Consider the following 18,820-nt stretch of genomic DNA (forward strand, 5'->3'; position numbering starts at 1 on the left):
ATAATATAGTTCCTTTCAATTATAAATGACTGCATTTACTAAAAACTTTCAGGACAAGCAAATAACTTAAATTCTTTGTTCACTAATACTTTCGACTGATCGTTGAATTCTAATGCAATGGGAAAGTCAACGATGGTAATATTAAAGATAACTTTGGCCGACGGGAAAATAAATAGAAAGAATAGGAGAGAGAGAGAGAGAGAGAGAGAGAGAGAGAGAGAATGCCGAAACACGATAATTGGTTTGTGACGATGACGACCCATTAGGTGTGTTTTTTCTAGCTGAAGATAATATTTTGACGCGGCGATCGTGCCATCCTATTCAAACACGAATTTCCAATGGTCAACGGCAGCAATAACATCTCATTTGCAAACAACCTGAACGCTTTTGCCTCTAGCCTCGTCAGTTTTCCTTAAGAAACCTTTCGTGACGAAATATCAAGGCTAAAGTCTGAAAACCGACTCAGGATTTTCAATCTCAATGGATATAGAATTTCCTTCATAATAAATCGATTTAAAAGAAAAGCAAAAGTATTTCATTTTCAACTTTTTCCTTAAGAGATCTTTCGTAATGAACATCAACGGAACAGGTTCAAAATTTTAAACAAACTCAATGGAAACTTTTTTCATAGAAAATCAATTGCAGAGATTATAAGCAAAGATCTATAAAAATATTTGCTTAGTATAAGAGGGAACGTGTTATGATTTCATGGGGGCTTCCGAGCGTGGTTCGACTCGATATCGAGGGGGTATTATCGACGCGCGTCAGGTGGAAGACCGGTATCGCGGTCCTGTGGATTCATAAAAAGAGAAAGAGGAGCTTAGCAGCGCGTGGACCCGGCTAACTCGGACGTATCAGATAAACTTGTCTCGGAACGGAGAACGTTCAGTTTTAAACGGTCATACCACGCGCAGACCGGGTCCGGATTCGCCAAATGAACAACCTGTTGTCGGCTCACTCGCCCTTCCGTGTTTCTACGTACGACGCGATTGAAAATTTACAAGAGACCGGGTGAACTCAAATAAATATTGGAAAGTCTCCTGACTATTGAAATAGAATATCTCAACTTTCCTTTCTGTACGCTTAAGAATTATAAAATTGCAAACTTCGTTTTACGTTTAAAAAGTATTTAAAAATTATCTATCAATCTTTACATGAAATACTGTCCCAATTTCCATGTCAATTTTATATGAATTATAATATTAAGTCTTATTCTAATACATGTATAGAATGATTATGTAAAATCATGACGAGTACTCACTTTCGACCACTGTCGAGGAACCTGTCGAACTCCACGGACATTTTGCAGCAGAGGGCCCGCCTGTTGTGTGAAGACGAACACTTGGTGTTGATCATGTGCCCGTCTGCAATCAAACGCGAAAGGGTTGGTGGGCGGTGCAATTAATTAAGAGGTTAATAATCATCCTACCGGGTCGACGTTACAGAGGCTTAATTAATTCGACTCGAAGTTAACCCTCTGTTGCTTCTGCTCATCACCCACGATCTATTCGAGAAAACATCGCGATACTCTACGATTTTTACATGCTTTCCACCTTGCGGACCTTACTCTTTCAAGAATACAGTGCGTCAGTGTTTCAATTACATTTCGCCACAATTAATCGAACCGAGCTCTTGCTCGTAATTACACGGTTTAATAATTGCTCCTGGGCCGAATGTAAATCAAGGAAAAGGAACGAGTCTCTCCAATTGAAAATTAATTATTACTTCATGAAGAACTAATAAAACATAAACATAAAGAAATGGGATTAGATAAAAGGATACAAACGAATGTAAATCACGTGATAATAGAAAGCAATGATTTTAGCTAAATGCTGAGGATAAGAAATAAAGAAAGTACATTGCGTTACGAAGGAGAAAGTGAAGGTAAGGCCGAGAACAAAAGGGAAAAAGAAAACGATTTCAATAATTCATGGAGAAAATAGTATGTTTGAGAGAATATAGATCAAAATTACTTCACACGACTGACGCATGGTTTAGCCGCGTGGGTGGACGAAGCCGGAGCAACAACGCGAAGGATAATAGCTGGCACGGAAGGACCAAGGAGAAGGGATGAGCACGCGAGCCCTCGGGCACCGTCCGACATTTGACCTCACCACGCGCTCTGCACCGGTTTGCACCTCTACCGAAGCCTCTTCTACCTGCCTTCGCTTATCGTAATCCACCCTTCTATCCGTTCTTACCCACGCGGGGTTAGCACCTTAGGAAGGTCGTAACCAAACCAGAAAACTCAGTTTAAACATCGTTAATAAATTTTGTCGAAGTATTCGTTATCGTTTCAATAGACTCACGAGTAGTAACACGTGTTTAAACTTTTTGCTTTTAACGAACATTTAACCATTTTGATATTGTTGAACGCATTGATATTATTAAATATATCAATAATTAGTGTGGAACGAACTTTAGGAATGATTGACGAGGATAGGTGAACGGGTGTAAGCTCGCTTCGCGCCGGCAATTATAGCGTAAACGAGGCCAGTCATTATACCCCGAGGTCTAATTATTCGTGCCTCGTATTATAACAGAAATAAACGCTCCCATTTGATTCTCCCTTTTTTTAATCTTACCATAGCATTTAAAAATCTTACCATAGTGTATAAAATTCAAGATCGTATTAAAATTTCGAACCGTTTATTTATTTCAAATGATGCTATTATTTCTCCAATTTCAAATAAGAATTCGAAATAGTACTCACTTGTTTGGTTCTGGAAGTAGGGATCGTCCCGATCGGTGAAGAACCACGTCTGAAATCAGAGAGAAAAGGAGATTGATTTTAATAAACGATAAATTAATAAATTCTAGCAGAAAAATTATTATTACTAATAAATTATTCCTGATAAATCGAATGTAATTTTTCTTACTTTAAAAGTACATTTACGAGTATCTCGAAGGGAGGAGTCAGGATAGTTTAAACAAGAACTGAAGTCTAAATAAAAGAGCACCTTGTCATCTGGCCTGACGTTAAAGATTGGTGCAGCCCATGTGTTAAGGCGACTGACTATTTTTAGTTAGGCTTTGGTTCCCTTCAGGAAGTGGAACGAAGGGGAAACGACGCGCCGCTGCCAGACGTCACCCGACCCATTGTCTCGAGGATTTTCACGTGCCGGGATGCGCCACCGAAACGGGATAACGCGGATCTGACGCGCGGGAAAAAGGAACGGACGTGGGAGAATGTACTTCGTAACAATTCAAAGTCATAAATTCGTGTACGTAGCTTAGATACATAGTAGCAGTCAACAGAAAAACACAGTGAAGTTTTATGAATAAAAGAATGCGTGCAAGAAATAGAAATGAAAAATTTCTATTTAGGATTTATATATAATTGAACAGACAGCAAGAATCAAAAGAAAAACGTGATAAATAATATAAGATATGAAGAGAAACATTTAACGAGGTTTTATTTCAATATATATATATATATATGCAACGAATTAATATTGACTATTTAATTTGACTAATTTAAAGAATTGGACGGCATTCTAAACTTTGGGACAACAGAATGTATAAGATGAACGACGAGAAGGATGTCCGGTGTGGAGGCAATTAGAAGCGAAAAAGGATGAAAGAGAAAAAAAGAGGCGAGAGGAATAAGGTGCCCGAGTCAGCGTTCGCAGAAGGAACACGAATATCCGGCAAACAAGAGACATCGCACGACGCGATGACGTCAGTGGCACCGGCGTCGCGTTACATCGACGTAATTACGTTAATCCACGCACGTAACGTTGCTGCTAAAACGAGCATCGTTAAGCCGATCCCTCCCTTCACCCTATTTCTCGTTAAGAATTAAGGAGACTTAGAACGAAGTCAATGGTAAGAGTTAAGGAAGATTAGAATACTTGAATCTCACTTTGCAATATGTTTAAACATTTTACAACACGAGAAGCGCGTAATACCAAGAAAACTGTTTAATAATTAAATGCCTAAATAATTAACGGCTCGATATAATTAGTACTTAATGAAACCATGAATTTCATATTTGGTTGTGGTAAGTACTAAAACGCACGAGTAAAAGATAAGAGCCGTAACTGTATTTCCAGTACCCAGATTTAATCTTATTAAACGACGCACTATAATGACGATCCAATCAATTTCAAGGGCGGATCGGCGATCCTCCAAGAAGGAAAAAATAAGGGGACGATTAACTTCGCCGCGAATTACTCTGTGCTTCGTGTAAAATTGGCACGGCGCGGTTCGGATAAATAAACGGCGTAATTGAGCAATTATCCGCGAACAGCTCTTACAAATTGAAGGGTTGCGATATAGACCGAGTCACGGAAACTAATGACAAACGCTTCGATCGATCGGTGTTCTCTTTTTACCGATCCCTTGCGTTAATCGCGAGCCAATCGAACACGATGACTCTCCGTTTGCACTCCCGGCCGGTTGCAACGAACAACGAAAACAATTTGTCGAAACTGAACTCAATCATGCTACTTTGAATACCAATTCAGAGAGATAACACGAGTTTCAAATAAATGTCTCAACCATCCAATGTGATGTATTCGAAAAAAAGCATATTAGACATTAAATGGAATTATGATCTTCGTTTTACTTTTTCAATCACAATTGAAATCGTAGAAAACAGAACAGCAAATTTTCTTTATAAAACGAAAAATATCTAAACGACAAAGAATTTTTTTTAATAAAAGAATATAATTTATGATTCAGTCTGAGGAATACAATTCGAAGAACATTACTGAACTTTGTCTGTCCCAACGAACCACAGTGTAATATGTGCAGCTTTAAACGCACCGCGGAAACAGAAACATTGGCAACGGGAGGAGAAACCGATTTACATTTTGAAACGAACCCCGTGGCAAACAATTCGACGCCCCTGGCAGTTGCCCGCTTTCCTACCTGCCTCCGTTCCCCTACCACCTTGGTAAATCATTCTGTCCCGTAAATTAGATCCCGAATTCGTAACAACAGCGTGAAATGAACATTCTCCAATATTTTCTAACATCCCTTTCGCTCTGCGTTAAACAATGCGAACAAAAAGAAGTAACATTGCGTTTCAACGTTCTCTATCGCTGGTCTAAAACACAACACGGATCGCATCACCGCGTGAATGGCAAAGGTCGAAGCGAACTCACCCCGAATCGGGGTTTAATCACCATCCGTTCCACAAATTACACGCGATTAAAGCGAAATCGGCGGGAACCAACGATATTATCCCACACGCGATTAAACGATCGAGTTAAACGCAAGACATAGCCGTTTACGAAAGATTCTTGTAAACAAGTTTACGAATAATCAATAACAGTTCATATAATCTTACGGCATAATTTACACAATCGGCTGACTCGTAACTTTGTATTTTCATAAGAATCTGATTTCTATATGAATAGATTATACATACATTAATGATTAACTGTGTTAATCGATTCCAGGAGGCATACGAGGAACAACTCGTTGCCTCGAGGCGCGATTTTAACGAAATTCTCTTTTACTCCGAACCGAGCGAAACGAGGCGGTCGAGAAAATAAGCGCTTAGGTCCTCCCGGATAATTGCACCGAATACGCGCGATTCCCGACAGTTCCTCGATCTCTGCCTCGAGTTTCCTGGGCTACCAGTTCCAGGAAGTGTCGCCGCGAGTAAAAGGACCAAGGGAGAAAGGAGTACAATGCATGCAATTAGTCGCGGCAAGATAATATCGCGAAAGTTACGAGCTCCTAGTAGACTGCATCGCGATGCTCCCTACGTTTTCCGAGCCGAAGAGAAAGGTGGATAGGGCGAATAAAACGTAGGGACGAACGGATCCGGAAAGGATGAACGGATAAAGTTCCTTCGATTCCGAGAACGCATACGTGTTTTACACGTACGAAAAACGCGATAGAGAACAAAGAAACAGGGAAAAACGGAAACGGTGAGAATTCCCACGATGGGATCTCGTCAAGCTGAAAATTGCCAAGCGTATGCTCGACCGAACGGTAACAAATCGCGCACAGAGTCGCATTTATTCTCATTCCGTTGAGAAGAACGTTTCAAACATCACATCTACATATCTGCTTGCTCTATCACGGCAAGTGCTTGCAAGAGCAAAGGATATTACCGTATACGTACAATTCTTCTAGTCATTATAATCAAAATATAATATCAATTGATACATCATCAATCATCGTATCAAACTTTGTATCATTGGAAAGCTGGAATATGTAATAAATATAATAAATAATAATATAACACAGAATCGATGTGCACTCCATATGGCATTGATATAATCACACTATATCTGAATTTTTAAAGATCCTTTGGCGCAACTAATGCTGATGGTCTATTAATGCTGTACATGCAACGTATGATGCAAATTATATTAAGATTCGAAATAATTCTTACCTGATCTTTGGCGAATTGGAACCACGTGCTGATGATAGCCGGCAATCGGGAATGGTGGTAGTGTTTGGTGGTCTTAACACTGATAAAAACATCGTCGAGATTAGTAGTGAACGGTGCCATGGTCGCGGTCGCGATCGCAGGTGTCACCGAGGATTCCTCGCTGATTAGCATCCTCCTCGAAGCCGGCACTTCCACTAGCATGTTTCTACTATTCACCTCAACCGCTATCTCGTCCATCCACTAAACACAACGTGACGAGCACGTGAAAATTTGCGACACAAAGACCTAAACACGATCGGAACGATCAAGCACGTACGATACTTAGAAAGAAAGAGCAACACGTGCACGGGAATGTTTATTTCGCAATGAAAACAAACTGAACACCAGGCTCGATTTGCTGTTCGATCAAGATTAACATAACTGGACGCGTAAGTACCAACGCTACGTTTCGGGGGCAACTAATTCGCGCGTTCTGCGAGCGACAACGCTCCCTTTACCACCAAGGTCAATTAGACTGTACTACGTGACTAAAATTAACATACGCATATACACTCAATTCGCGTAACCGCGATACAATTAAAAAAAATAGTATTACGCAACTCACTTAATTCTATTAGACTATAAACATGAAATACATGAAAAATCCGTAATTTAATCACATATTCTCGTAATTAAGACATACTTATTGACTCAGTTTTCTACTTTCGAGATAAAATACAAACGACTTTCGTATATTCCGTCAGTCAAATTTAGAACGAGTACAAGATTGAAGAGACAGGGTCGTTCGTACTTTCGTTGATGAAATATCGGAAACATACCTGGCGAGGTGCGATGGCTTGATAAAGGAGGATCGTAGCGTAAGCAGTGGCGAGAACAAGTGCCAAAGCCTGAAGGCCTCGTCTAGTCGGCAGGCCACGGGGCATTTTAGCACTTCCAGTGCCGGCGTATCCCGCGCCAATCACCGATAAACGAGCCTGAGGCCCACCACCGCCAAACTTCACCGACCGTTCTTCCTCGTGATTTTCACGTTTCTCGCGACTGAATATCAACCACCCCGCTGCTGCATCCTCCTCCTTTTGACGCGTAAAAGATATACCAGTCATAACACTCCTCCCGCGTTTTTACTTCTCGAACATCGCAAGAACTATCAAATCAGAAAGCGTTCGATCACGCATGTCTACTAAATTCACTCTAGATCACGAACCATTGATGTTCGAGTATCAAATATCGCCACATTAATATTAATTATCATCATTGTCTAATGTCAACTATTTGAATTAACCCATCTGTAGAGTCACTTGTATAAAATGAATTCTAAAGAAAAATCGATGTATTACGAATAGGTTGACCTCGTATTGTAAAATTGAATCACATTTAGTCTGTAGAGTGAACGCTCCAAAGTTTGACAGTCAAGTGGTTGTCACACGGTTTCGGAAGAGAGTGCACACGAACGATCACGGGACGAACACACGCACGAAAACATTGCTGTCCGGCGCGCGACAAGCCACCGACTGAACACATGGCCGGTCGCCCTAACTACGCTGTAAACATCGCCATAGCAGCCACTTGCCAGCTGTGGTGGGAGAGGAAACGAGACTCGCGAGTGGCACACAATGTAGGAGATGCGAGGAGTGGGAGAACATCGCGTTTTAAAAACTGTACCGCCCCTTCCCCCTCTGAATTATCATTCTGTTTTATAAATCTAACGTAGGTTTAGGAATTTATTTTTATAACATAATGAGTTCAAATCTTTTTGTTTATTGTATATGTATATATATGTTGTATGAACGTACAGTGTCTTATATGAATTAACTTTAGTTGCCTTGAGTTTGTCACATAGTGAAGACGGATACTGTTTAATGGAATCGTATCCTACATCGTTATAAAAAAATATGAGATCTTAAGATCATTGCTAAATAATTTCGATTTAAAGAGATCGAAGAACAGAGATAATTAGTCTTAACGTTAGTATCGCAGGTCAGGTGTAAATTGCTTCGAGAAACTTCACTTACATTTGTTTGTATTACAATATTTAATTATTAAGATTAATATTTACATTTGTACATGATTGAATGCACTTCACTGTATAGGAAAACAATGGACAATTCGTAAGTACTTTTATCATACACGTACATCCAAGTTATACTTACGTTTCGTAGACCACGAGATCGATAGAAAACGTAACTTAAAACACATATTTGATTTTACATGATCGTCTTTTTTTACATATTTGAATTAGAATTTGTATAAGCTCCAACTGATTTGTAAAAACTACATCACTGATCGCGATAAAAAATATGCTTCTACCTCGTACGATTGTTTTATTCTTCATTAATAAATATCTTCAGCCTGATCGTTAAGGTAGCTGCCACTTTGCACTTTTCAAGACCCAATTGTATGTGCGTTCATCGCACGTCGTTCACGTCGCTCTTCGACGCAAAAGAACTATACTATTATATAATTTGATCGCCGGTCCGAGTCGCAATCCCAACAATGATATCAAATCTTCTTGCGTTAACATTAAAAACGCCTCACCATCGATATTCTACAAACATACAATCAAGTATAATTATAAATTTTTCTTTCTCCTCTTTTCTTTAAAATATACATATAAAAATACATACGTGTTGCCTGAAAACATTTCCAATCTCTTTACAATTTGGAACGCTCTGTATAAACTTGATCACTTCCTCGTTCGACCACCGACGAGGATTCGTGTTTTGCTTCGCTACTACCCTATTCAAAGCATTACTGTGTTTAGCCCATATATGCGGCGCATCTGGCAATGGATTGTATCCCGGATTGTATACGGACTGATACAATTCCGTACGCAATTGCTTGTCTGGCATGTTCGCAGCGTAAGTTATAGCAGTCAGCGACGTATCGCCAAAGGAATTTGAGAGAGAGTATATAGGATCCTCGGAGATCTGACGCCTGCAATTACATGATGATGACGATGAATAAAGAATCGGATTGATAAAGAAAATAAGCGGAGACATACCTCTTCTTTCTTTTTCTCAGAACTTCATCGTCATCCGTTTGTCCATCGCTTTGATGATGTTTCGACTTACTAGACCTGAAAATCATGAAATATCCGTTTATATAAATGATTTAAATACAACAAGAATGATGTGACTTACTTTTCTGAGTTCTCAGACTTTTCATTCTTATCGGAGAACTCTCCATCTTCCTGTTTTATCTCTTTCTCAGTCTTCAATAACCGTTCCTCTAAAAGCAATGGTTTATCCAGCTTATCGGTCTTTTCCATTTTTATTCTGTCAGTCTTTTCTAATTTCGGTCTATCTTGTAAGTCATCGTCGAATTCGCAAATCTCATGCTTTAGATTGAGCCTGTCAGTCAGTTGTCTAACTTTATGAAGATTCTGAGGAGAATACGGGCAACCTGATGCAGAATTGTGCGTTGCATATTTAGGCCCTTTTACATGTCCTATTCCCTTACAACCGTAAGTTCCACATTCTGGTCTGTCGTTTAAATTGTCTGGTGCTACAGAAAATGTTACAATTATAATTACATAAAAAAAAATTTAAGTACTTTAAGAAAGGATTCTTACTTAATGGTGGTTCCAAGGGATGACCCGTTTTCATACACCAACCCATAGGATGTATATCCGGAGAATCGTCATCGACCCAATACCCATGATTCTCTGGCCATCCGTCGAATCGAATTTTTAGCCTGCGTTACAAAAATTTCAATCACCTATTCCAATTAATTTAATATGAAAAAATATTTGCAATTTTACGTACATATGATCTTTCACATCTTCGACCGTCGCCACCCTTATCAGTTGAGGCACCCGTTTATCAACCGCTTCTAATTTCATTCCACGTTTAAATCCGCACGGAGGTCGTTGTTTAAAAGCTCTCGCTGGCGCAACCATAGAACGGGTTTCTCTAAGGTACGCGTCCCACGTAAAAGACTTAGGGTCTTTGTAATCTGAAACAAATTCAGATTTTGTTATGCATCGTTTCATACCTTATCAACCATGATAAGGAAGAATATATATGTTTACTCACTGTTCGGTGGCGTAAGACTATGACCATTGTGATGACACCAGCCTACTGGATGAATGTAGGGTGAACTTGCATCTGCCCAATAATCGTACACTTCGTCCCAAGAATCGAAATGAACCAATATACGGGAATCCATTAGGCCTGCTATACTTGCTACACAAACTAGAGATGAGTGCTTCCTATCTACAGCTTCCAATTTCATTCCTACGCGGAAACCAGTTGGACAGACCGATTGCTGTAACAAATGTACAATTAGCTTTATGAAACTTCTTAATTATCATCTTGATCGAAGGGTACTTACACTTTTGTTTGCAAAAATATTTTTCGGTGCTGCAGTAGCTTTGCAAATTTTTAGAAACGCGTTCCAATTGAAATTGGTAGGAACGTAACCCTTGGGCGGATCCAGCCGATGCCCGTTCTTCTCTGACCATCCAACAGGGAAGATATCCATGCTATCTGCATTTACCCAGAAATCGTAATTCTCTGGATATCCATCGAAATGCAAACGTAATCGATATCCTGTATTTAAGAAGTTCATTTCAATAAATTGTATCGCGGATAATATGAAAAGATAGAAAAAGACAAACGACTTACCTACTACTTCGACGACTGTAAGAACACAATATCGAGAAGGATGCTCGGGGTCTATTCCTTCCAATTTCATTCCAACTCTGAAGTGATTCTTAGCATACGGGAAAGGGTCTTTGAATAATTTAACGGGCGCTGCCTTCGCTTTACAATGTTCGAGATATTTAGACCATGAGAAGCCCAGTTTTCCTGTCTGCCAAGGATACTAATATACAGAGACATTTATGAAAGGTACGTCCGAGAGGTCGTAGGAATAAAAATAAATTATATGTACCTTTGATTCAGTAGCATCTTTATCTTGACTCTCTTCGTCCATTGTTGTTATAGATTCCTTTGTGTCCTCGTCTGTTTCGGACTTCACCTTCTCCGGTTGTGGTTTTTCTTCAGGCATGTCTTCCAGTTCCTTCGGCTGTGGCTGTTGCTGTTCCTGAAGTAATCTCTTACGTTTCCGTTTCGCGCGTAAATCTCTGCAAAAATAACGTTCATGTTAAGCAGTCTGCAATGCTTTTATTAAAAGAATTTTAAATACATACTTTAAGTCTTTGTCTTTCCGCATCGCAGGCTGTCTTTTGGCTTGAATTATTTCTGTACACGATGGGCCGCACGATATCGGACTTTCAAATTCTGCAGCTAATCCATAACATCCACAACCTTGGCAATGATACATCGTATCTGCTGGCGTGGTTCTCGGTTTCCTATCATCGGCTACAAAAATCATTTGCATTTACATGCTGTCTAAATTATGTATGCATAGAAAAACAGATTTTTGTCCTTACATTTCTTTTCGGTGTTGGCATTATTGTCGGTCATGGGACTGGATTTAGAAGAATTCTGGGTTGAACACACGTTTTCTTTGTCACCAATACTGTCCTTACTTTGCTTGTTGTTTTCATCCTCGTCTACTACTTCCATAATACCAAACTCGTTCATGCAAAACTTCAACGTGCTACCAGGCAAAGTGCCGACGCCGTCCTTCCAGTCTAAAACTTTCGCCGCATCGAAATTCGAATCATTCTGATGCAATGTGTTCAAATTATCTTTCGAGTCCTCGTGATTACTTATATCAATCTTGGTATCAGCTTTATTGTCGGTTATTGATTCGGCACCACAGCTTGTGCGTGTTTTAATGATCTCGATCTTTATATCGTCATCCATATTGGCGTTAGCAAGCTTGACGGTTTTGTCTTCGCTAGGAACCACTTTAATCAAAGTAATGTCATCGTCGTTTTGCACTTTCTTATCCTTATCTTGCTCAGATTCTGGACTGCTCAGCGCGTAGCTTACATTAACCACAGTATCTTGATGCGGCTTTGTCAAATTTTGTTTCTTCATTCGTTTCTCGCTCGATCCTCTCAATATATTACTTATCGTCTTTTTCCGCTTCTCAGGAACACCCATGTCCTCCTTCTTAGGAATCGGGGTAATAACCGCGGAGTCTGGATTCTCCGTAATTTTTATACTGTCCGTAGAATTATTGTTTCCTTTGTTCGCGTTTAATAGACTTTTTGCAATCGGATGTAACGGTGGTGGATGGGTAGCCGAATTAGTAGTTTTCGATTCTCGTAACACTGTATCAAGGAATATGATGATAGATTTTATAATCTATTTGCAATAAATATAAGAAGTATTGCCAAATATTTACCTGTAATAGTGCCTTTGTTTTCTGTATTAATCTGACCATTGTTGATTTTTAAATTGAACATACTGGATTTAGTAGGTACACTCTGTTGAGGAATACTGACTGGTAGTAATAAATTCGCCATGTGTTTCGGAGCCTGACTCTGAGATCCTGTGGTAGTACTAGTAGATGTTTGCGCCAGTTGTGATATAACTGGTGCTATCACTAATTTTGGTTTAGTTATCTGTGTCGTTGTTAAAGCCCCTAATAAAATAAATTAATAAACGAATTAAACTATTTCTTTTTTACTATTCTATCATAACATTTTATAGCGAATGAAATGTTAATCACCTGCCGGAAACACAACAGACTCGCGTGATTTATTCGGTTTAATGAGAGTCCCAAGGTATGCGAACGTATGCTTGCCTGCTTGTGCATTCGTTTGATTTCCCTGAGAAGGACTTAAAGGTAAGATCTGAGCAGTAGAAGTGTTAGATTTTCTAAGCAATATATGTTTCTGGCCTTGAGTGGTTGCTGTGGTACTGACTGTATTAATTGGCCGATGAATTACAATATGCTGTTTACTCTGAGAAGTAGTAACCTGACTTGGTCCTTGTATAAATACTTTGTTCTGTCCAGCAACAATCTGTGAATAAAACGTAAGAGAAACAATTCATTTTAGAGTCATAACTCCAAAAGAAAACTTATTCGACACTTTGAAGCACTTTACATATATTTAATCACAAGTGATTGGTAATGAGAAATGATGTAAATGGAAGCTTCTTATGTTGTCATATTTAAGGCAAAATTGATATACTGTTAGATAACAAAATCCACTGAACATAAGTATATTGATTAATCTAATCTATCCTCTGGTACTCCTTATCCATTGTGACAAGTATATTGAACAAATCTATATTTACTATGAAGATATACACCAGCCACTGCTACCACCTACACATGGAATCTAATAGGATTTCACACTTTGCATGTGTACTTTCCATATCAATTTACATGTGGCCATAGTGGAACTATAGTTGACACAGCATATACTTAATACATCACAATTATTCTGGATCATTATACAATTGTAGGTTACTCTGACCTATATACATAGCTATGCAATTTATAGCACTGTACAATACATTATATTAACTCAATTATGTAAAAATTAAATTATAATCGTGAACAATATGTTTTAATTGTTATATTATATTTTTGTATCACACTGAACACAGAACTTGAAAAGGAACTGATGTCTTTGAATTATAAAGATAAGAACTTCAATGAATTACCTGACTGTTGACTGGATTGATAATAGCAGCAAGTTGTGTGGCATTGGATGAAACCAAAGCCTGATTGGTGGTTGTTGGTGGTGCAGAACGTAATTTACTTTGTTGGATGTATAATAAAGGCATAACAGGTGCTGTCTGATCATCTGATTGCGGAGTCTCCATGCTACTATTTTCATCAAGATCATCTACCACTATTTCTTCTTCCATTCTGTCAAGAAAATAATACACTTTTCAACCCTTGTTCAAATATGAACAAACTTTCACTGTGCTGCTTTATCAGTTACTGAACCATTACAAAACTGTTTTGGGATATGAATCAATATCCATATCCTCCTTTACTTCCTTAATCCATCTCATAGAATGATACGAGTAAGATTGTAATAGCTCAAGTACTTTCTCTATTTATAAAATGAATGTCCTTAGATGATCATAGAGAAAAAGCAATTGAATCAAATAATATTGAAAACATCGTGTGAAAATAATTGAGCAAAACAAACGTAAGGAAAAGCATTTCGCAAATTTACACACCTAACAATGTGTAATAGCCCTTATCACTCAGTAGAACTGTCGCTAGTTACATAATTTGCTAATAATTACGACGTTTTCATACACACCGTGACGAACAGATCACGAAAATTGAATATTAAACCAATAGTAGACGAATTGGATCCGAAGCTGTAGTATAGTAGATAGCCATAACTGGGCGTTAAGAGGACTGCTAAACGCGATTTGAAAGACGCGCCGAATTAATATTGCTAAGTAGAGTTACGTTATTAATTTTCTACGCCCTCGAACGAATCGATCGTACAATAATTTGGTCGACGCATTCTGCGAAACGCGAAATATCTCCGGGATACGAGCGTTTCAATAGTTACGGCACGAATACATTCCTTGGAACACTTTTACAAATCGTCCGTCGCGCATCATGAACCATTCGGACGAACACAACGCGCACGCACACTTTTCACTGGAACGAGAAGATGGTTTAAACTATGAAAAATGAATCGTTCGCACTCCGATTTTCGGTTTGACGGAAACTATTGATGCACCGTAAACAGCAAACGAACCGAACCAGTATTCCAAACGATTTCAAACAATTAATTTCACGTATCTTTTAAGCGTTCGAGCCTTCAGTCTCTGTACGCTACAGATACGTCCTCATAGGCTCCAACTGTAGTGGCGACGGCGCAACAGGCCCCACACTATTGGTTAATTGTCGTTACTCTAAAGAACGAACTCGTAACCTCCACCAATCATATGCTTCTCGATGTATTACTAACCGCATCCGATGCATACACAGATTCCTCCCAAGTGCCGAATAATTTTGAAATCATCCAAGGATCATGTTTGGTCGATCGATAATTGTATCCTATCTACGAAACCGTTTCGATGCGATCTACCATTTTTTCCGGTATATTTCTCTGATCGCGACTCTCGATCAATCTCCCGCGCAAATATTCTCAAAAAAAAGGACCACCAAGGGGTTTGTGTTCTGATCGATGCAAGCCGAGCTAATATTTTTTTGAACGATCGATCTCTTCCGATAACGTTCGTCGCTGGTCGGCAGATTTTTCGTCGGGTGATAAAAATATAGACGTATAACCGTGCTAGGAACGCGATGGAGGCGGAATATATTAGATTCACGTTTGTTTCAAGTACGCACAACCACGTATCAGACTTTGTTATTTCATTTTTGTAGTCCTCCGTTCGAAACCAATGGCGATCGGTACACGCGTGACGTTGTATTCCCATCGTGATTCGATTGGCTAAACGTAAAGTACGTGTAAGTCGGGAAAAGGATTCTATCTTTGAAACAGCAATTTCGTCGAGCTGTGGAAAAATTACTAAATTTCACGATCAATATTTTGCTACTGTACCCTCCACGAAAATATATAATTTACATTGGCTAATAGAAAATGCTAATCAACCTGCTTAGTTCGCGTACCAGACAAATATGCAAGTTTCCAGTTCGATATACGTACTTCTGCATTAACCTATAAAGTATAAAAGCGAAATGTTCCTTATAATGCAAGATATATTATTGAATTTCACACCGTGAATTCTAGTGTGATTATAGTACTGACAATGAGACTTCATATGTTTATATTCGAGAAAAATGTAACAGTAGTAAACCATAGTTATGGTTTATTAACATTTTTAATAATCTATAAACTCGACGTAAAATGATAAGAATGCGACGTAACAATGATTTAGAAGTACCTTTGAAGTTCGTAAAGAAAATTATAAACGTAGGAATCCTGAATAAAAACAATGATTGCGATTTACACTTTTCGTAAAATATAAAAATTACGAATATCTTCGTTACTTACAAGAAACAATAAAGAGAGTCAGGAAATTATATTTAGACAAAATACGGAATATTTTTAATGTACCAGGGGTCGAGGTTATTAAAAAGTTTCCAAATTGACAAAGAAAAACCAGAGTTGACCTCTTATTCAAGCTTAAGTACTGTTAATTTCTCATTAGAAGTACGTAAGCATATAATCATTATCAAAGCATCAAAGTCACGATGTTTTTAACTATACATGTACATTTCTAAATGAGTGAATGCAAATTGAAAAAGGACAGGAGCAAAGACTGTCATGCAATTCGCAGCAGCGTGTATTAAAAGAGTTGCACTTGTTACGTTAATTCAGTAATACTTCGCAACTTTTTTCAAGTATCATCGATGCGAGAAGTTATGGGCAACGTTATAGGTATATGTACTTACTCACTAGGATAAGTGAATGTTGCTCTAACGATATGAGCAATAATTTTAAGAATATACTCTATCCAACAACGATAATTAAAAAAAAGTGCTTGACTAACGAAAATCTGGACGTTTAACGATACCACTGTTACATTTTACACAGAAACGGCACAATGTAAACATAAAAAATTATATGATAATAAACTCACGTTTTAAAGTTGTCAGTCGCCATCATATGCGAGAAGACGGTATCATTCTAACTACGCATGCGCACCAACCCATGTTGCTTCTGCTGTAAAGACACGTTCACATTTATACAGTTAGAAAAAAATAAGATCAAAACGGAATAAAACTATTTAATATTAAAAATAAGATATGTATTTAATAAAATATATGCTTGTATGTAATACAATTTTCTAGCTATTGGTATGCTTTTAATTGTTAAGACTGTTTCTTCTGCAAATGGGATCTTTGCAAGTAAAATCTTTAGTATTTACATGTTATTTATATAATCTGCTGTACTATATGTTCATATAATTAATATGAAACAAGAACTGAACGCAGACAAATTGTTACCAATAGAAAATAAGAACTCTTGTAAGAGACTTGTAAATTTTGGTATTATAAACAACAAGATTTTACCTGTTCGAAACGAGAATTAAAATGGTTACACACTCCGGTATCGATCGAAATAATAAATGGAAGGAGTACATAGCGAATTTAATAAAGTTCAGAAATAAATTGGAAAGGTCGATGTCATGTCATAACAATAACATGCTTAATTTTTACATTTTGTAATAATTCGTAATAAATTATAATTACAGCTGCTATTTTTTTTATTGCGCGTTCAAGTATATGCAGGAACAGATTGTAAAAGCTCCAAAATCGCTTGTTTATACACATGTGCATGTATATTTACAAATATATATTCGTAGGCATGTAAATTTATATATTGAACATTTATATTTGCATTTGAGAGACATATGTAAACGCTTGCGCTCTATGTCGTACGTCAGTGTTTTTCAAGCTAAAGCACCAAGAGCCCTGGCGATTTCTTTTCCTACTCCAACCAGTCTAATCTCGTTACTATGGCATAAAGACGCCAGCTAATAACGTATATGCGTATACCTAATATAAACACTTCTCGCGTTTATTGTCTTCGAGAGCAAGTCAGAGAGATGAATGATATCTAATGTATTTCATCCTCTCTCAAGCTCGAACGCTCTTTGTTTGCACCACAGAAGACGGGGGAAAAATCCACCCGTAGGAATACGACACTGTCGTACGCTTGGCAAAGACAGATTAACATATGTCCATTTTGAAGAAAAAGAAATAGCAAAATATAATAACATATATTTTAGTTATGAAAAATAATTGATGATAATAGTAAAAACATGAACAGCCAGATTTTCCAACCCAAATTTATTCTGAACGTATCTTCAGTCGTCTGTTTCCTTTATTTTAGCATGCTACAGTAGTCTATTCAACTTGACAATAGCCTGCATAGCTTGTTGCATTAAGAAACTCAATATACGACAATCGATAAGCTGTAAGCTCATTGCAATCAGCTCATAGATCGAAAAATTCCCCGCTTATCAAAGAATATCAGAAATGGTGCGTTATGCATTAGATAATTAATTTTCTTTTAATCTAATGAGTACACTTTTATCTGATAAGCCCGATTCCAATACCTAATATACACATAACCTCATTATGCTCTTGAGCAGTTCTACAGCAGAAGATTTTCACTAGTTCCCAACGATGAGAATAGATGGGAGCATTGATCAAAATAAGGGTGATAGTGCTTGAGAATTCTAAAGTTCAGTATCATAAAAATCGGAAGATTACAGAATAATCAAGGTATTGAAACAAAACGTTCTTTTGTTTTGGGTAAGAAGCTAATTGTCGCACATTATTAAAGTTATCCATCTTTCGACTCGAAAGCATTAAAGTAAATACAATAACTTTGTGAGCCTACCTAATCCTCACTTCTTTTAATTTTTCTCTCTTGCTAAGTCTTTATTAACATGAATCCTTCTGCAATAACTTTAAGAAATTTTCAAATGTATACGTTCTGGTATATCAGTTCCCGCACAACCCACAATCACGTGATTCGAGCACCGAACTCATGTCCACATTCACCAGGGGTTGTCAGCATCCCTGCGGACCAAGCGTTCGGCTCGAGTCGTAATAAGAGGGCGAAAGGGTGAGCAAGGGGTGGTT

The 18,820-nt window shown here is 38.1% G+C and overlaps 2 protein-coding genes across 6 annotated transcripts in view; both read right to left on the reverse strand.

The window, feature by feature from the left end:
* Nucleotides 1-7,882, reverse strand: part of fng (Fringe glycosyltransferase) — a 53,924-nt gene extending 46,042 nt beyond the window's left edge. Inside the window, exons 1-4 of the mRNA XM_018022944.2 lie at nucleotides 7,174-7,882; nucleotides 6,356-6,595; nucleotides 2,714-2,762; nucleotides 1,262-1,364 (exon numbers count right to left, since the gene is read on the reverse strand). Coding sequence (XP_017878433.1) covers nucleotides 1,262-1,364; nucleotides 2,714-2,762; nucleotides 6,356-6,595; nucleotides 7,174-7,458 — 677 coding nt within the window. The 5' untranslated portion in view covers nucleotides 7,459-7,882. The remainder of the gene's footprint in view (nucleotides 1-1,261; nucleotides 1,365-2,713; nucleotides 2,763-6,355; nucleotides 6,596-7,173) is intronic.
* A 486-nt stretch (nucleotides 7,883-8,368) lies between these two features.
* l(3)mbt (lethal (3) malignant brain tumor) lies at nucleotides 8,369-18,664 on the reverse strand. Of its 5 annotated transcripts, XM_018022939.2 has the most exons (18): nucleotides 18,576-18,664; nucleotides 16,807-16,889; nucleotides 13,888-14,095; nucleotides 13,140-13,238; nucleotides 12,944-13,043; nucleotides 12,617-12,856; nucleotides 11,751-12,542; nucleotides 11,508-11,679; nucleotides 11,249-11,441; nucleotides 10,981-11,179; nucleotides 10,688-10,905; nucleotides 10,390-10,621; nucleotides 10,120-10,309; nucleotides 9,927-10,048; nucleotides 9,496-9,859; nucleotides 9,357-9,431; nucleotides 8,980-9,289; nucleotides 8,369-8,900 (listed from the first exon to the last, which is right to left on the reverse strand). In XM_018022939.2, the coding sequence occupies exons 2-18, from the start codon at nucleotides 16,830-16,832 to the stop codon at nucleotides 8,775-8,777; spliced, it is 3,666 nt and encodes a 1,221-aa protein (XP_017878428.1). In that variant the 5' UTR covers nucleotides 16,833-16,889; nucleotides 18,576-18,664; the 3' UTR covers nucleotides 8,369-8,774. The 5 variants fall into 5 exon arrangements, with proteins under 5 accessions (XP_017878428.1, XP_017878427.1, XP_017878426.1 ...); XM_018022938.2 differs by having other exon boundaries at nucleotides 10,981-11,167; nucleotides 12,944-13,238; XM_018022937.2 differs by having other exon boundaries at nucleotides 12,944-13,238.
* Between the last annotated feature and the right edge of the window lie 156 nt (nucleotides 18,665-18,820).

The sequence above is a fragment of the Ceratina calcarata genome, unplaced genomic scaffold (assembly GCF_001652005.2).
Source record: "Ceratina calcarata isolate Rehan_Ccalc_2016 unplaced genomic scaffold, ASM165200v1 scaffold297.2, whole genome shotgun sequence".
In the NCBI taxonomy this organism is placed as follows: domain Eukaryota; kingdom Metazoa; phylum Arthropoda; class Insecta; order Hymenoptera; family Apidae; genus Ceratina; species Ceratina calcarata.